This window comes from Martes martes (genome assembly GCF_963455335.1).
Source record: "Martes martes genome assembly, chromosome: 14".
NCBI classification, from domain to species: Eukaryota; Metazoa; Chordata; class Mammalia; order Carnivora; family Mustelidae; genus Martes; species Martes martes.
Window position 1 is genome coordinate 85,626,169 of NC_137902.1, and position 14,083 is coordinate 85,640,251.

The 14,083-nt window shown below is 36.5% G+C and overlaps 1 protein-coding gene across 5 annotated transcripts in view; it reads right to left on the bottom strand.

Moving 5' to 3' along the window:
* Nucleotides 1-14,083, bottom strand: part of ARID4B (AT-rich interaction domain 4B) — a 142,236-nt gene that overhangs the window by 69,013 nt on the left and 59,140 nt on the right. For all 5 annotated transcript variants that reach the window (XR_013967918.1, XM_080822832.1, XM_080822834.1 and 2 more), the window contains exons 4-6: nucleotides 12,207-12,272; nucleotides 8,387-8,477; nucleotides 4,985-5,064 (exon numbers count right to left, since the gene is read on the bottom strand). Coding sequence is in view for 4 of the 5 variants with exons in the window: in XM_080822832.1 (XP_080678958.1) it covers nucleotides 4,985-5,064; nucleotides 8,387-8,477; nucleotides 12,207-12,272 (237 nt within the window). In the remaining variant the exon portion in view is untranslated. The remainder of the gene's footprint in view (nucleotides 1-4,984; nucleotides 5,065-8,386; nucleotides 8,478-12,206; nucleotides 12,273-14,083) is intronic.

The window sequence follows — 14,083 nt, forward strand, 5'->3', positions numbered from 1 at the left end:
TAATAATAAGCAGAATGAAGAAAAAAGGAATCCTGGAATGATTCCCTTCACTTCTCAATATTAGATACTTCCTGGATTTTTCTTGCCATTATTTCCTAAAAAGGTTTATCTAACTAAAAAGTTAAGGTCTCAATCTGAAGACACTATCCCAACTAACTGCATTCTCCGAATATTAATTTTGATAATGCTGCTTTTTCTGCATTTTTAAGATCTTCCATACATTTGCTATTCCTTTCACCTCTCCAATAGAACCTCTGCTATTACAGATAATTTCTAAAATACCAGGGGAACTAAAGACTCCACAAAAACTGTCAGGACGGAAGTGAGGGTGAGAAACTACTTAGGATAAAGACTTCTCCAAAAAATAAAAAATTTTTTAAAAAACTTCTCAAAGTTACAAACCAGGATGTTACATGAAAGGGTATATAGTATTTTAGATTTTAAAAAATCAGACTATCTAAATATAAACTGTAAATATTTAAAAGGAAATTTTTAACTTTTATTTTTAAAACAGATAATTTTGTTGAAGCAAGATGAATAAAATGTGAAAGGGGAACCATATTAATAATCTTGCATAACTTGTTAGATTGCATAACTTATTAGAATATATGTAAATGCACCTGAGGTACATAGGTCTATGTATCCAACAACAAAGGATACTGAAATAGGGAAAAGGTACTACCCGTCAAACATAAAGATCAATTCCTTCAGAAGACAAAAACTACTAACTTTTATAGGACATCAAATCTAATCTTGCAAATTCAGCTTAAGTCAGGCATTTAAAAGATATTTGGAGGGATGCCTAAGTCGTTCAGTCAGTTAAGCATCTGACTCCTAATTCCAGCTCAGGTCATGACCTCAGGGTCCTTGGACAGAGCCCTGTGTTCAGCTCCATGCTCTGTAGAGGAGTCGACTTGAGGATTCTTTCCCTTGCCCTCTGTTCCCTCAATCTCTCTGTCAAATAAATAGATTTTTAAAAATAAATAAATAAAATAAATCTGGAGGCAAAACTTGGTCTAAATACAGTAATATACAAAATAAAACCTCTCTAGAAGTCACTTGTCAGGGGTGGCTGGTTGGCTCAGTCAGTTAAGCATCTACCTTCGGCGCAGGATCAGGACCCTGGGGTTCTGGAATTGAGCCCTGCATTGAGCTCCCTGCTCAGCAGGGAGTCTATTTGTCCCTCTCCCTCTCTGCCTCTCATCCCTGGCTCGTGCTGTCTCTCACTCCGCTCTCTCTTTCAAATAAATAAAATTATTTTTTAGATTTTATTTATTTCAGAGAAAGTGAGAGTGAGAGACTGAGCATGAGAAGGGGGAGGGTCAGAGGGAGAAGCAGACTCCCCAATGACCAGGCAGCCCGATGTGGGGCTCGATCTCAGAACACTGAGATCATGACCCAACCCAAAGGCAGATGCTCAACCAACTGAGCCACCCAGGCGCCCCTCAAATCAATAAAATCTTAAAAAAGAAGAAGAAGAAGAAGAAGAAGTCACTTGTTATTAACTCCTAATTATGCTTCCTCCCCAAAATTTCAAAGTACAATATTTGCTGAACAGAGAAAATAAATTAATCTGGATTTACCTCTGTCAAGTGAACATAAGGATTAAATGCCCCACCTTACTCCCCTAATATTAAGGTTGCTCCTGTGAAAGCAGAGACTTCTATCAAGTACTGGGATTTCTGTTTTAACCATCTGGTAAGTCACCAGTTATAGGAAAACAAAAAAATATCCAGGATTTCTGATTACTTTCCCTATGTAAGGAAGAGTTAGAGGAGTACGAAGCCTTATCTCTGTCCCTAGCCTCAAACCATGTCCAGGAAAGTAGGAGCACCTCTATTTCAAGTGAGAGAAAAGACTGAGGGAAGGGTAAAATTTGTCTCATTAAAACCTAAAGAGCAAAAATCAGACACTCCTAGCTATATTAAAGCTAAAAGAAAATTCCATAGGCCTAGGGGAGACATGCCTATGGCCCTGTTTCCTAAATGGGCTATAGGAAATACGGAGATGAGATTTAACTAACCTTTCTTTGGAGTTATCAACTGCACATAGGAAGTAGTAAACGCACAGCGAATACCAGCTGATGAAACTACTTCTGAGCAACAAGCTCTGCAGAAATGCCCCAACCCCCAGGCAGTGTCAACACCCTCACGAAGCCGGTTAGGGCTAGAACCAATACTGTTAGAGCCGGCATTGACCGACTGAAGTGTGGCTGTGATTCTCTTACATGGAAATCTTAAATTTAAGTCTTTAAGTATGTAGCTTCTTAATGGAATTAGTGACCCCAAACACTGCCAGTCTGATGTGGTTTTCTGCTCAAGATCAAAGTTATTACTGATAATAACAATGCTCTGAGTAATTTTTCAACAAATTAAAAATGTTTTTTGAAAATATCAAAAATATCAAATAAAGAGAAGGAATACATAGATGGCAGATTAAATACACTCCTGGCCATGCTACCACAGAACCCTGTACATATATAATCTTAGAATATATGGTTGTTTGATTAATGCTTTTTCTCCTCCAACAGACGGTAAGTTACTCAAGGATAAATTCCATGTCTACTTGGCTTACTTACCCTTGTGTCTCTACTACCTAACATAGCATGCACCTGGCTTATGAGAATGGGATACAATACACCAGTATTCTAAGTACCCTCTAGCAAAATATAAAGTCTAACGCATATAGACACACACAGTAAAAGTGTCCACCTTGAAGGTGAGAAGGACACACTGAGGTACTTGTTCATACTGCTTCAGCCTTTACACTACAACTGCCCTGTTAACTATACGATTCTCCTGGCAGTGGGGGCGGAGGGAAGGGGGCAACAATAAAGTATTTTAGATATTTCTCTGGATTAAAAAAATAAGGCACATGCCTTCACTAAACAGATGAAAAATCAAGTCTTTAAGCCCCCATATGTATTCACTGACCTACTATAACTGTACACACATTCTAAGAGAAATGAAATTATTTCTAAGAATTATATAAACTTAGGGATTCCTGGCTAGCTTAGTCAGAAAAGCATATGACTCTTGCTCTCAGGATTGTGAGTTTGAGCCCCACACTGGATGTAGAGATTAAATAAATAAAACATTTAAAAAATTACATAAACTTATAGAGAACTGTTACTTTATCAGTACAAAAAGCCAAATTCACTGCCAATTCTACAGTTGTATATAATTCCTATATTTAAGGCTTCACAATTAATTAAAAAAATATTTACTGAAGGTTTCTATACAGAAAACACTGGGACGGGGGGAAGAAGAGCCTATCAAAATGACAAAAATAAGGCTATTACCCCGCAAAACAGCTTAAAATCTTACAGGGAAAATAAGAATAGTAATAAAAAAGACCATCAAATTAAGAATAAGAGAAATGCCAAAGGATCAAAGGATAAAGGGATCAAATCTGCTTAGAAAGCTCATGAAAGACATCACGGAGGAACATTAAGAGCAGTACTCAGCAGAAACCAAGAAAAGAATATGAATCATAATCCGAAAATACCAAGTAGTCTTATAAGACAGAAGTTCAGGGAAATGGGGCACCTGGCTGGCTCAGTCGGAAGAGCATGTGACTCTTGATATCGGATTGTGAGTTTGAGCCCCACATTGGGTATAGGGATTACTTAAATAAATAAAAACTTAAAAATAAAAAAAAATAGGAAAAGAAAAAATAAGTAGAAAGAAATGTTATAATATGAGACTGAAAAAAATAGGCCGGAATCACAATACACAGAACCTGTCCCAAATTCTGGAATTTGGGACATAGGAATTCAATTATTTAAGGAAAAGGAAAATATTTTCAAAACAAGAAAACATAAATTTGGAAATTTGGGACATAGGAATTCAATTATTTAAGGAAAAGGAAAATATTTTCAAAACAAGAAAACATAAAATAAAGTTTAACAGTCAAATAAATAATATAAAAATGTCCCCAAAGAAACACTGTTCTAAATAGTGACAAGAAGAAAAGTAATCATGGTTTGGCCATGCTGTGCATTAATATTTATAGGCTGGACTACAGAATATAACACTTTAACAATATGTCCATTTTCAAAATTCTGGATTGCAAACTACTGATTTACAAAACTTTGTAAACCCTCCCTCCATTCTTAGTAACTTAACACCTTTCAATTCTAGAGCATGGCTTTGGTACTAGAAAATACTGGTTTGAGAACCAGGTCTGACCATCAGTTTCACCATCTGTAAATTAAAGATAATGATGCTATCTACTTCACAGTGTTATGAATATGATGATGTAGGTAAAGCAGTGAGCAAAGTCCATGTCAAATATAAGCACTTCATTTATTCATCTGAGTACCATTTATTCAGTGCCTACTCTATTCCGGGCACCGTTCAAGGAACTGGAAATGAGTGGTGAGGAAGACCTATGAAATCCCTGCCCTTGTGACACCTTCTAGGGAGGAAGGCAGACAATAAACAAATAACTAAGCACATACACATATCCTGATGTCAGAGAATGACACACGCTCTGAAGAAACTTCGACCAATCTGAAAGGACGGAGAGGATGGCAGGGACTAGTCTAGAAAGGGCAGTCAGACAAGGCATCTCTGAGGAGGGGCTATAATGACGTCAGCGAGCAGCAGCAGTTAGGGACGACTTGTAGTATCTACAGATCCTTTAATGATGAGGGGGTTCAAGTGGATTACAAATGGACACCTCTTTTCTATAATTATTTAAAATTAGAGTCTACATAAAAGTTGCCTAAAAATAATAGTTAAGCAAGATCACTGAATTTTCATTGTGGACAAATGCTAAAATATTCTTGGCGGGGGGCGGGGGGACGGAACATATCACCTGGTACTCAAACACAAGGCCTTAAACAGGACTCACAGATCACATGATAATGGTATTAATGAATTTTCCTGACTAACAAGTAAGTAGCTTGAGTTGAGAAAGAAAAATACGCTCCCCCAATACAAAATATGAAGACACAATCATTCATTAAACGATTACTTACTTCACTTTCAGCAAAATGCCTCTCTCCCTTCAGGCACAGTGAAGATCGTCTCAGTGTCTTCTCATCTCCATCATCAAAAACTATGAGAGAGAGGAAGTAAAATTAGAAACTACTGAAGGATTTTTCAAAGATTAACAAGATGATATAAATTATCATTTAATTTTGAGTGCAAACATAACTATTGTTTCAGAAGAGTACATCTGAAAATTAGTCCACATTTTGTTTTCTGATAACTTCAAATACAGAATATGTTTTCCAATTTCTAGTGATAACGAAATAATATACCTGAAATGAAAACATCTTCCCTGACCCAGAAAACATTAAGGGGAAAAAAAAAAGTTAGCATTTTAGGAAAAAACAATCTAAATGTTAATTAACCCTTCTCAAAGTGGTCAAAGAAAGGCAAGTTTTCCAGCTGGTAATACTGACAGATTCACTGGACAAAAAACAAAAAGAATACAAATTTATATATTCAAACTGCACCTAAAAAATTATTCTGCTTTTACTATTTAAAGCAGGGTTTCTAAACCTGAGCACTACGAACATTTCAGGGCGGATAATTCTTTATCACGAGGGCTATTCTGAACACTGTAGGATATTTAGCAGCTTCCCTGGCCTCTGGCCACTAGATGCCACTAGTGGCTCCTCATTTCTGAAACCCAAAGTGTCTACGGATATTGCCAAGTGCTCCCTGGGTGACAAATTCGCTCCTAATTGAAAACTACATATTTAAAGTACTAAAATGTCCCAGCAAATTTACTGTAAGTTTATGCATACATATAATACATTTATTTTATATTATAATGTTAGCATATACTTAACATTCCTCACAAATTATGGGAAAAAATACCTCTATTCTAAAGTTACCAGGCTTCGATTTTAGAAATGGCAATTTTTACCTAAGTAACAAAATTAGGTTCTTATATCTTAAGTGAAACTATGTGACACTGGATAAATAACTTTTAGCACAAGTTTTTAATGTTGTAACTAAAATATTCAATGATAAAAATGTCAGATTTATGAGACTGAATACCGTACATAATTACGATCTAGGCTTACTACAAAGAACATGCTCATAGTCTGGTCACCTACATAAAATCAGATTTTCCTGTCTCAAATTAAAATTTCCCCTCTCTTCACCAAGTTTTTTCTCATCCCACAAAAATATAAACAAAACTCATCTATACTATTTCAAAGGTCCATCAAATTTTGACAACATCATTTTAACTAGGTGCTTACTCTCACCTATGAGGTCATTAAAGTATAAGAATTACCCCTATTAATAAATAATAATTGGCTATTGATGGGGGGGAAATATGACATTTCAGAATGTCCCCCAAAATAAATAAATAAATAAACTGTAGGTAAAATAAACAGCTCTTTGCAAAACAAAAATAAAACTAGAGGGACGCCTGGGTGGCTCAGTGGGTTAAGCCGCTGCCTTCGGCTCAGGCCATGATCCCAGAGTCCTGGGATCGAATTCCGCATCGGGCTCCTTGATCAGTGGGGAGCCTGCTTCTCTCTCTGCCTCTGCCTGCCACTCTGCCTGCTTGTGCTCTCTCTCTCTCTCTGACAAATAAATAAACAAAATCTTTAAAAAAAATAATAATAAAAATAAATAAATAAAACTAGAAACTGAAGAATACACTGGATAATAAATTTACAACACTGATGAAAGGAAGCCCTTTTAAACAAGATTCAAAACTAAAACTACAAAGCAAAAGGTGACCACAGGAAAAACTGTGAAAACTGACAGCAGAAATAAAAGTAAATAGGAGAAAAGTATTTGCAACTAAGGTAGCCAGAGGTTTAATATTCAGAATATACAAAGATCTCACCTCCTAAAAATAAGAAAATGTAACCACGCCAATAGGACAAGGGAGAGACTGGGAAGACCCTTAAGACAGTAATCTGAAAGGGCACCCTGGGCGGCTCAGTCAGTTAAGCCTCCAAATCCTGGTTTCAGCGCAGGTCATGATCTCACAGATCTTAAGATCAAGCCCCACGTCCAGCTCTGTGCTCAGCAGGGAGTCTGCTTGAGATTCTCTCATCTGCCCTTCCCCCAACTTACGTGTGTGAGCCCTTTCTCTCTCTAAAATAAGTCTTTAAAAAAAAAAAAAAAAAAGATGGGGGGGGTATGTGGGTGGCTCAGATGGTTAAGCATCTGCCTTCAGCTCAGGTCACGATCTCTGGGTCCTGGGATTGAGCCCCACATTGGGCTTCCTGCTCAGTGGAGAGTCTGCTTCTCTCTCTTTCTCTCACTCTCTCTCCTCTCTCTCCACTCCCTTCCCCACCCCCCACCACTGGTCGTTCTCTCTCTCTCTCAAATGAATAAACAAATCTCTCAAATAAATAAATCTCTCTCTCTCTCAAATGAAAAAATATAAATAAATAAATAAATAAAAAGATGGTAATTGGAAGAAGAAAATACAAATAAAATGATTTCCTTTCAATAAACATATGAAAAAATGTTCAATCTCACTAGTAATCACAGGAGGGGAGTATTAAAACAAAACTGAGGGGCGCCTGGGTGGCTCAGTGGGTTAAGCCGCTGCCTTCAGCTCAGGTCATGATCTCGGGGTCCTGGGATCGAGTCCCGCAACAGGCTCTCTGCTCGGCAGGGAGCCTGCTTCCCTCTCACTCTCTCTACCTGCCTCTTTGCCTATTTGTGATCTCTCTCTATCAAATAAATAAATAAAATCTTTAAAAAAAAATAAAACAAAACTGAGATACTACTTTGTATCCAAATGGGCAAACATTTTTACAGCTTATTAACATCAACTTTTACTTGGGCTGGGAAAATGAGTGCACTCATACACTGTCCATGGAAATGAATACCACCTTCTAGAAAGGCAGTTTTCACTACCTAAGTTTTAAACTACATTTCACTTCACCATGCCTGGTCCTCAATGTACACATATACCAGGGAAACACAAGAATAACGTACATATACAAGACATTCAATCCAGCATTTACTGTAATGCCAAGAAAACTGTCAACATCATCAGTAAAAGAAAATAAATTATGGTACATCAAATATTATGAAACATACTACCATAATTAAAAGAAATTTCTGTTGCATAACATGAATACATTTAACACTACCGAAATGTGCACTTAAAAACAAGATAAAAAAAAATTTCTCTAAGATATACTCTGAAGTGGAAAAAGCTACAAATTCAACTGTATAATATATACACTAATTTCAAATTATACTTTATGCACATACTTATGAATTAAAAATTTTAAAGACCAGAAAGATTTAAAAAACATTAACAGCAAAACAAAAACAAAAAACATTAACAGAAATAATACCTATGGCGTTAGGGGAGGAACTAAATCAAGGAAATTTTGATTTGTATGATCTTTGAAAATACATTTTTAAAAGATTTATTCCCTTACCTACAGTGTACCAACTTGCATCTGTTAATTTATTGATAACAGCTTCCTGATATGCACCATCAAGATTCTTCACTTCCACAATAGCTCCGACCTAAAGTGTTTTTAAAAAGTTAGAAAAACTTTTAGAATGTAAGTGAACAAAACAAAAACTAGCTTTTTTTTTTTTTTAACTGAGTGCATGGTGGCGAAGGATAAAAAAAAACTATTGATTTGATTTGATTTGTCTTAAGGTGCCAACAGTTTTACCTACTACTGTTTTTGTACCATCAGTGAAAATGTCAACATAGTAAAAAAGGTAAATAATATCTAAGTATTGTTATGAAAATAGTATTGCCCTTATAACTTCCCTGAAAGGGGTCTTGGGAGCCCTCAGAGGTCTCTGGACCACACTTTGAGAACCACGATCTCTGAAGTTGACAATCCTTGCCTCATATTAGTACTCTTCTTTCCAAGAGGCTGGGGAAAGGTAGGAACAGTTAAGAAAGAGCTGTGCTATCTCCTTAAGAGTTATAATGTACCACTAATGACAATCATTTAAAATATTTTCCATCTAATCAAGAAAATGCCGGCAATTACATTCATATGGTCTTTATAAGTACCTCAAACTAAGAATCTTCTACACAGTGAAAGAAATCATCAACAAAATGAAAAGGGAACCTACTGAGTGGGAGAAAGTATCTGCAAATCATGTACTTGATGAGGGGTTAATTATCCAATATATAGAGAGAGAACTCCTATAACTCAAGAGCAAAAAAACAATCTGATTAGCAAATGGATAGAGATCTGAAGATCTGACATTTTTCCAGACACACATGGGGTCAACAGGTACATATAAAGATGCTGACATCACTAATGAGGAAAATGAAATCCAAACCACAGTGAGAAATCACCTCACACCTGTTAGAATGGCTATTATCAAAAAGACAACAAAAAGCAGTGTTAGCAAGGATATGGAAAAAAGGGAACCCGTGTGCACTCTTGCCGGGAATATAAAATAAATTGGTACAGCCACTACAGTAAACAGTATGGAGGTATTTAAGTTAAAAATAAAACTATGACCCACCAATTCCACTACTGGGCACCCATCCAAAGAAAAGGAAACATTAATTCAAAAGGGTATCAGCACCCCCATGTTCACTGCAGCATTATTTACAACAGCCAAGATATGGAAACAACCTTAGTATCCACTGGCGGGTGCATGGATATAGAAATAAATAAATAAATAAAAATTTAAAAATATAGTATGTGTGTATGTAACATACATGTGTATGTATATAATGGAATACTATTCAGCCATAAAAAGGAAGGAAATTTTGCCATGTGCTACATGGATGTACTCTGAGGACATTATGCTAAGTGAGATAGAGTAAGACAAGTATCATGATATCACTTACATGTGGAATCTAAAAAACAAAACAAACAAACAGAAGCTCATAGACACAGAGAACAGACTGGTTATTGCCACAGGTGGGAAGGGAGTGGGGAGTAGACAAAATGCGTAAAAGTGGTCAAAATGTACAAACTTCCGGTTTTAAAATAAATTAAGTCCTAAGGATGTAATGTACAGACAGCATGGTTACCATAGTCAGTAATACCATACTGCATATCTGAAAGTTGCTAAGAAGAGTAAATCTTAAAAGTCTCTAATATAAGCAAAAAAAAAAAAAAAAATTAACTATGGATGGTGATGGATGTAACTAAACTTACTGTACTGTTCAAACATCAAATCATTATGTTGTACACCCAAAACTAATAACATATTATGTCAATTATACCCCAATAAAAATAAAATATAAGTATCTGGTCTTTATGGTGATAACAAAAAACAAACTTGCTCAGAGAAAGACTGTTAGCCCCACAAGAATTAACAGAGCTTTTCTTAAACGACTGCAGTCAATAAATACATGGTACCATTTTTTTAATTTAGTAAGTAGTCTAGGTATTAAGTTTCATGTGAACTCATTAGAAAATACATTGAGATCAAATGACCATCACTTTTGGTAGGTTTATTTCCTCTAAGAGAAACATTTATCGAAATGCTGACACTTTCTATTAGGTAATAGAAAGCTATGAAGCATATCAGGGAACAACTTAAAATCTATACACACACACACAAACAAAAAACAATAGACAAAAGAAAATACTTTAACAATCTTGAGATAAAATTTAATATACCTGCCTATGTCAAAATCAAAATCCTTAGCCCTAATCATAGACAGAGAACAATTTAATAAAGTAAGAAAAGCCAAACAAGTAAAATAAACCAACTGTGCCATAAAGAGGCAGGAGCAGAAGGAGAAAAAGAGGGCCTGAGGATACAAAGAGGTTGCCTTTTCTATCTCTTCACAACACTGCGCGTATTTTGTAGCTGGTAGGAGCTGGCCTGAGCCAATGCGAACAGGGCGGCAGTCAGTGAGAGCTATGCTGGTGTGCTTCTGCGGCAAGAACACAAATAAGGCACAGAATTCTATGTGTTCTGAACATTCAGAGGGCACACGCTTCAATGACAAGAATTTTGGCTCTGTCATCACTGGCTGGCATGGCCAGATTACTTTACGTTCCTTTAGTGTCTTCTGTGAAGAGCTGTTAGAATTATGTAAGACAGTATGTGTAAAAGACTTATTAGCCCAGCATGAGCACATACTAAGTGCTAAATAAATGGTGACAAGCATCATATTATAAGTATACACATTTTGGGTTTTTTTGTCCCTGCAAGTCATGAACACATGCACATAGCATTAAAAATGGCACCTACAAAACGGGAATGGTGGAAAATAATTTTTGTAAGGCAATTTTTTTTTTTTTTAATTACAAGCTTTAGCTCTCTATAGTGCCTACTAATGCTCTAGGGATCCAATTAAAAATCTTTCAATCAAAAAAAGAAGTCTTCCAATCAATCACAAACAAACTGGCAGATACACATATCTAATTCCCCCAAAGTACAGCTGTGTCAGTAAAGAATTTTTCTTGTATCTATAAATGTTTCTTCAATTCTGTTAGCATTTCTTAAAACTCATCCAGGCAGGCCATTGTCCAATTTTCAGACATTCAAAAGGGCCAAAGAGCACACAGTGGCTACCCACACATTCCCTTTAGCTTGCTCACTAGTAGAAAGTAGAATAGCACTGATTTCATCCACCAGTGAGGAGAAATGAATGCAAATAAATAAAACTATCTGTATGTAACATGCTTAACACTTTGTCTGATAATTCATTTGCCTGTAGCTGTTTCAACAAATTAGCACTCTAAAAGCTCTCTGGGGCTCCTGGGTGGCTCAGTCAGTTAAGCGTCTGCCTTCAGCTCGGGGCATGATCTCAGGGTCTGGGGATCAAGCCCCATGTTGGGCTCCCTGCTCAGAGAGGAGTCTGCTCCTCCCTGTCCCTCTGCCCTTCCCCATGCTCTTTCTCTCTCAAATAAATAAATAGAATCTTTAAATAAATAAATAAATAAATAAATAGAAGCCCTGAGGTTCTTAACATGTTGGAATTTTTCCCTCACTTTTCACATTGTCACAGAACCTCCATCACTTAATCCCTAATTCATCACCTATTAATTCTGGAAGTACAACATGGTAAAAAGGAAACAGATAGTAAATAAAAAGCAGTCAATGCTTCCTTGATGTTTACTTCATTTCTAAACACGGGTTCTCTTATAACATCAAGTTTCACTGAATATTCTATTTTTTACTACTGGCCTATTGAGAGAGAACTATGTTTATCAACTCAAAAACAGCCAATGATTAAAAAGAAATAACCATGTATAATTTTTAATGTCTCCCATTGAAGCATTAGAATTAATAATGAATAAATAAATGAATTACCTTTAGTGGGCCCTTTATGTGGTCATCCTGAACTTCCACTGTTGAAGAATCATGCCTAAATGTTACCTAGAGATCACAAATTTAATTAGCAACAAGCCCACACACACACACAAAATCAAGTGACACAATTTCATCAACGAATGAATTTGTTCTCATTACAAGTAATCTAACACAGCTGTCTAGTATATATAACTCTCAATACCTAACCAGATTAACTGAAAACTTTATTATTTTAGACAGACAACTTTCCAGAATAAATCAGCTGGTGTTTCATATATTAGACTTTATTCAATACTATTAGCTATTACCTTAGTAGTATAATTTCCTTTCCTAAAAAGAAGGAGGGAAGGGAAAAACAGGTGGAGACCTTAGGCTATTAAGTCCTCTATCATTCTCGGAAGACCTAGTTTAATAATAAGCTGTAGCTTATTTAGTAGCAACATTTACTGAGAGCTAAGCATCAGGCTCAAGCATTAAACACATAATCTTTACAACAACCTTATTAGGTAGGTATGATGGTTCCCACTTTGTTGATAAGAAAACTGAGGAGCAGAAAGAATAAGTAACTGGTCCAAGATCACAGAACCGGTACACAGTAGAACTGAGACTCAAACTTAAGCGGTCAAGCCCCCGAAGTTTACTGTACTCTGTATCAGTACAGGACGCAGAGAATGGGAAACCAGACGTGAGGAGATTACGTAAAAACAAGGGTTCAAGTTTAAATATTTTGCATTAGTTGGTGAAAATAAGACAGCTTCAATATTCAGTGTAAGAAAGCTGTTTTCCCTACACAAAGCAACAGCTCTTACAGGGATTCAACCATCAACATGGTCTTACCAGACGTCTGCGGTACTCCATCTACGGAATGTGCTCACAAAGAAGTTGTGAAGAGATGTCTTATAGCATCCCAGGCATTTCTGTCTCACACAAAAGCATTACCATGCTTTATTTAAACTATGTGTTTAGTTATTTCTGTCACTCGCTCAGACTGTAAGCCACTGTAAGCCACTGACAGAGATCAGATTTTAACACTGGAGTTTCAAAACCTAACAAAGTACTTAGCACATAGTAAATGTTTGATCAATGAAAACTGATGAGGAAGAAGTATATCAACAAACTGTTGAAAATGTATGAACTTTATCTGAATCATAAACAAATCAGAAGTATACCACTGTATCTGTTGAGAAAATAATTAAGTTTGAATTACAGATTTTTAGAGTGGCCAAAAAAATTAACAAGTTTTAGGTATCTGTTATTTACAAGGCACAAGATACTGGTACTCTGTGCTATCAACAGAAGCAGTAAAGACTAACAGTTCTCTTCCTTTTATTAATAGCAAGAAATGGCAGGAGTGATAGATGCCATTTAGCTGGTTCATTCATTACACAGCAACACCCAGCTGAGACTGCAAGTCAGAGCTAAAATCCAGCCTGTGCTCCGCAAACCAAAGCAGGGGTCCTAGAGTAAAACTGCTCCTGTCCAAAGGGAACACCTTTTTCTAACACTAAAGTCTTACCTGTATGCCAAGCTCTACTAAAGAAGCGATCTACCAGGAGGGAAAGCGTTTGTCTGACAGTAAGGTATTGCATGTGCTAGTAGGAGCTCTGTCTGCATTTCCAAGATAGTAGTGGCAAAAAATGAGTGCTCAGGGAACACCAGTGTGTGAAATCAGAACAGGGAACGCCACTCTGAGAACACTGTAAGAGTACCCACAAAAATCAAATCACGGAAGAGCACACAGGTACCACACGTGTGAAAACTAAAGGCATGGTGTGGCCAAGACCAGACTCCTATAGTTAATTTACAGGTCTTAACCACAACGGATCTTAACTAGAGTGTAAATCAGGATCACAGGAAGCTTTTCTCGACTCATCCCT